General features: G+C 40.6%; 1 protein-coding gene across 2 annotated transcripts; it reads left to right on the forward strand.

Annotated features, from left to right (window-relative positions):
• Nucleotides 1–352: 352 nt before the first annotated feature.
• On the forward strand, nucleotides 353–3,309 carry cmklr1 (chemokine-like receptor 1). 2 transcript variants are annotated; one of them, XM_034170284.1, is made up of 2 exons: nucleotides 353–419; nucleotides 563–3,309. In XM_034170284.1, the coding sequence occupies exon 2, from the start codon at nucleotides 579–581 to the stop codon at nucleotides 1,620–1,622; it is 1,044 nt and encodes a 347-aa protein (XP_034026175.1). In that variant the 5' UTR covers nucleotides 353–419; nucleotides 563–578; the 3' UTR covers nucleotides 1,623–3,309. The 2 variants fall into 2 exon arrangements, with proteins under 2 accessions (XP_034026175.1, XP_034026176.1); XM_034170285.1 differs by having other exon boundaries at nucleotides 366–419; nucleotides 566–3,309.
• Nucleotides 3,310–4,570: the final 1,261 nt, after the last annotated feature.

Genomic DNA, 4,570 nt, shown 5'->3' on the forward strand with positions numbered 1-4,570 from the left:
ACTGAATCAGTTCTTGCCTATCAGAATATGAATCCTCCTTAAAAATTTCATAATGATATTTGATAAATTGTGGGTTACAGGCTGTTCAGAAACAGACAAACAAACAAACAGGGGTGAAAACATAACCTCCGCCAAGGATCCTGGGATTTTGGTTCAGTGGTGAGTCATACAAATTCTGAAGGTCTCAGTAGGTATGATGCTAAATTGAACTCTATTTTCTTAATGTGTATTTGTTGCAGATTTCTCTAAATATGAGGTCATGAATGGTCTCGGAGGCCTTTAGGAAGTAAGCCACAGAGGTGCGGAAGTGAAACTCTTGAGTGGATGTTAGTGTTGACACATTCTTCAGTCAGCTGGTTGGAAGGCAGTTTTGTGCTGGTCAGCGTCGAGTCAACAGCAGTGGGCCAATTATACAGAAGGTATGATGTTCTTTTATAATCTAAGTTGTATGCAGGAGTTAATTTCAGTTCATAAACATATAACTTAATAACACATTAGGTAAAACCAGAATAAGTTGTTTGAAATGTTTTTTTAATTATTGTTATTATTGGGTTTTTTTTAGCAGTGATTGAGGCAAAATGGATGACTTTGAGCAAAGCTATCAAGATGATTACAATTACACTTACGACAACGGTACTCCACCTGAGGAGGCAGTGCCAGTTTTCAAACACAACTCAAAGTGCTTCAAGGAAGCCTCCTGTGTGATTTTGCTGGTGGCCAGTGTGGTCATTTTTCTGCTCGGGGTCTGTGGAAATGCGCTGGTTATCTGGATCTCTGGCTTCAAGATGAAGAAGACAGTCAACACCACGTGGTACCTCAGCCTCGCGATCTCAGACTTCATCTTCTGTGCCTTTCTCCCATTCAGCATCGCCAACACTGTGATGGAGGAGTGGATCTTTGGGCTTATAATGTGTAAATTTATCTCTTCAATGATGTTCCTCAACATGTTTAGTAGCATTTTCCTGCTGGTCATCATCAGTGTGGACCGCTGTGTGTCTGTCATGTTTCCAGTCTGGGCCCAGAACACCCGCACTGTTAGTAAGGCTTCTGTGGCTGTGGTCCTGGCCTGGCTGTTCTCCATCGCACTGTGCATACCCTCTGCCATCTTTCGTGTCGTTGACAGTCATCTTGGAAAGACCTCCTGCTTCAACAATTATACGTTACATGAACACAGCCAAATGATAGTCACAGTGAGTCGCTTCATCGTAGGCTTTGTTGTCCCTTTCTTCATCATCATCATCTGCTACTCAGTCATCATCATCAAATTGCGAACCAACAGGATGACCAACTCCTCTAAGCCCTTCAAAGTCATGACTGCACTCATCCTTGTTTTTTTCATCTGTTGGCTGCCATACCACGTATTTGTCCTGCTCGAACTCAACTACCAGCTCTATGACCGTCACATCTTAACAAATGGACTCAAAATGGGTCCAACGCTGGCAGCAGCGAATAGTTTCCTTAACCCAGTATTGTATGTTTTTATGGGCAATGACTTCAGACAGAAGTTCAAGAGTTCTCTGCTTTCCAAGATGGAAAATGCAATGGGAGATGAAGGCCGTACCACAAGCCGGTACCTGTCCAGGTCCAGCTCTATGGATGGAAGAGCATCCACACACATCTGAAGCGCTGAGAGTGTCATGACACTCATTTAAAAATTCCTCTGTTCTCTTCCTTTGTTGTAAATATGTAATTACTTGATATTAGGTTACTCTAGAAACAAAGGATATGATCATTCAGTGTTAGATGAAATACCGCGTCATTTGTATATGTGTAAATTCAGTGTACAGCTGGTGGACAGTCACATGCGGAGCTCAAGATTCAAATGAGATTAGTCCATTTCACTGTTAGTTATGTATATTTGATCCACTTTATAACTTTTTGAGACAAGAGTATTTTTCATGAGCCCCCATTTTGAATAAAAAAAAAACAAAGAAAACTTATGCAGTCATGTCCAGTCCACCCTCTCTGACAAGCTATTGTAATTACAGCCCCTAAGGAAGAAATGTTTTCTGTACTCTGTTTGTTAGCAGGATTTTGCAAAAAAGATTAAATCGATTTTCATGAAACATGGTGAAATGGTGAGGCATGGGCCAAAGAGGAAACGATTCATTTTGAAGCGAATTAAGGAATTTTGTGTGTGTGTGTGTAATCCATTAATTTTATTTCATCTTCTTTAACACTGTGAAATAGGGCATTTCTCAACCTTTTAATGAATTTCTTAACCAAACAGCCAAAATCTCTAATAGTTAGAGATATGTGTAAAATATTGATGGATGTGTGTTTTATTGGAATTTTAACATAATTGCAGACACATGAAAAAAATGTGAAAGCATGTCCTGTTCTCTATTTGCCCTTTGCACACGTAACTACTGAACAAGTGAAAAGTGCAAAAGTGCAATTTTTCCAAAGTGACATTTTGTGACACACAAAAAAATGTAACCTATACCTTTAACAGGCAAGCAACGTTTCTTTGATGAACCTCATTACATTTTCTTTTCTTTACTTATGTCCATCCTTTACTTGTGTTTTTCCTCACTAAATCTAACATTGCTTCCATGATATGGCTCAATGTTTTCCACAAACTCCTGCCTATAACACAAAGGTGTTTTTTAATGCAATGTTTTACTGACAGTTGAATAACAAATATGTCCCAATTATTTTTTTCCAGATTCACTTTTGTATTCAGATTTAATCATTCTTTTGTATTCTTTCATCATCATTGCACTTAACAATTGTCAAGCAAACGTTTATGCTTTTGAGTTTTTTAGGGGATTTGTTTGTGATATAGCTTTCATTTGTGCACTGCTCAAAGTAGCTCAATAAAATGAGTATTTTCCAAAATAAAGACAACTTGCAGCATGAAAATTGCTGCATCTTGTATTTCTTGCAACTAAAACCTCAACTTGCCTGTTGCCCAGAGGGGGATGTCCTATGGTTTTCTGTCTTAATACCACAGGGGCTATTTTTGTGTTTGTGCATAGAAGGGTTATACGCTGCACACAGGGTGTTTTGCACAACTTATTGTATGCACTCAGGACAGGCTGGAATGAATGAAAATTAAAAATGAACACCAAAAGTATTTGCTGGCTCTGCAGATTTGAATCTGTTTTAAATATGGGTTTGTTGTACTGAATTCAAACCATAATGCAATGCACGTCCAGCACACATCAGTTAGCAGCAGCTGAGAAATCCACTTTATTGAATGGTTATTTCTTATGTAAACACTGTAGTCACTGTGGTTGGTGCAGTACAGTGTTTGTGATGTTTTCAATGTTCCTCTTTTTCAAAATAAAGAACATGTATTACTGCCACTGACTCTTCAGGCTTAATTTGTTTTTGATAGCAGTTTCCCACAAACTAATGCCTTCACTGGTTATGTTGTTAAACACATATTATTGTGGTGACGACATCACTGTAAATATATGAACACATTTTTTTTTAAGCCCAGTGAATTAAGTCATTATTGTCTCTACAGTTTATAAATCTTTTTTTTTTTTTTTTTAAAGGTACATAACATTTCAAGAGGGGAATCAACATCTGTACACCGAAACCAGAGACTTTGCAGCTGGAAGCAGCATAACGCTGGCGGTTATTGGCAGATCTGGAAGAGAGGTTCTGCTTCCCACTGGAGATCAGTATTCCCAAAGTCAGATTAGACCCTGCTCTTTGGTTCTCCTCATTTTGCCCTGTGTACATCAGAGCTGCTTACATCTGTTCCTGGAGGGCACCTGCCCTGGATGTTTTCATGTCTATATGCTCACTCACTCATCTTCAACCACTTACTCCAACTAAGAGTCACGGGGGGCTGGAGCCTATCCCAGCAGTCATAGGGTGTGAGGCGGGGTTCACCCTGGACAGGACGCCAGTCTGTTGCATGCTCTACTCACACACAGAGAGTTAATTAGCTGTGGGTGGAGCAGGAGAGTGAAAAAACATGCATGGGGTACATCATAGAGATTACCATGCCCTGGGAAGATGCTGTGAGGGAGACTGACAAAAGCAAAGCCTTAGGTATGCTGTACTGGCAGCCAGCTCTGGACAGCATGGCTAGAAAGCTTATACCCCCATCACACCAGAGGCCGAATGAGCCGAATCATGTCCAAATGAAAATTCATCCCACATTTGGGAAGTGTCGAAGTGCATTCAAAACATCGGACAGTATTCCCAGAGTAGTCTAAACAGTTGGGCAGAGTCGTGAGGCTTGCCTGGAATGTTTTGCTCATGTTTAAAACAGTCATGGCACAGTCGAGGTGGAACCACTATGAACAGTAGTCGAAGTGCCGTCTGACTGCATTCTATACAATCAGACAGCGTGAAAAGGGCATTTGTGACATTCTGATCACGTTCGGGGGGACGTTCAGCATGTTTCCACCATGCTGAATGGTGGCCAAATGTCCTGAATGTGCCTGAACCCACCACGAGTGTGTCTCGAGTGCTGCTGGATTATATTCTGCCAAACCACAATCGGACGGCAATCGTAAGGCTTGTAAGTGCGTTCTTATTGTTCTTACTGCAATCTGTCCAGGTACTCTTACTGTGTTCCACATACATTTGTACTCTGTTCGGAGGC

The sequence above is a fragment of the Thalassophryne amazonica genome, chromosome 5 (genome assembly GCF_902500255.1).
Source record: "Thalassophryne amazonica chromosome 5, fThaAma1.1, whole genome shotgun sequence".
Taxonomy (NCBI): domain Eukaryota; kingdom Metazoa; phylum Chordata; class Actinopteri; order Batrachoidiformes; family Batrachoididae; genus Thalassophryne; species Thalassophryne amazonica.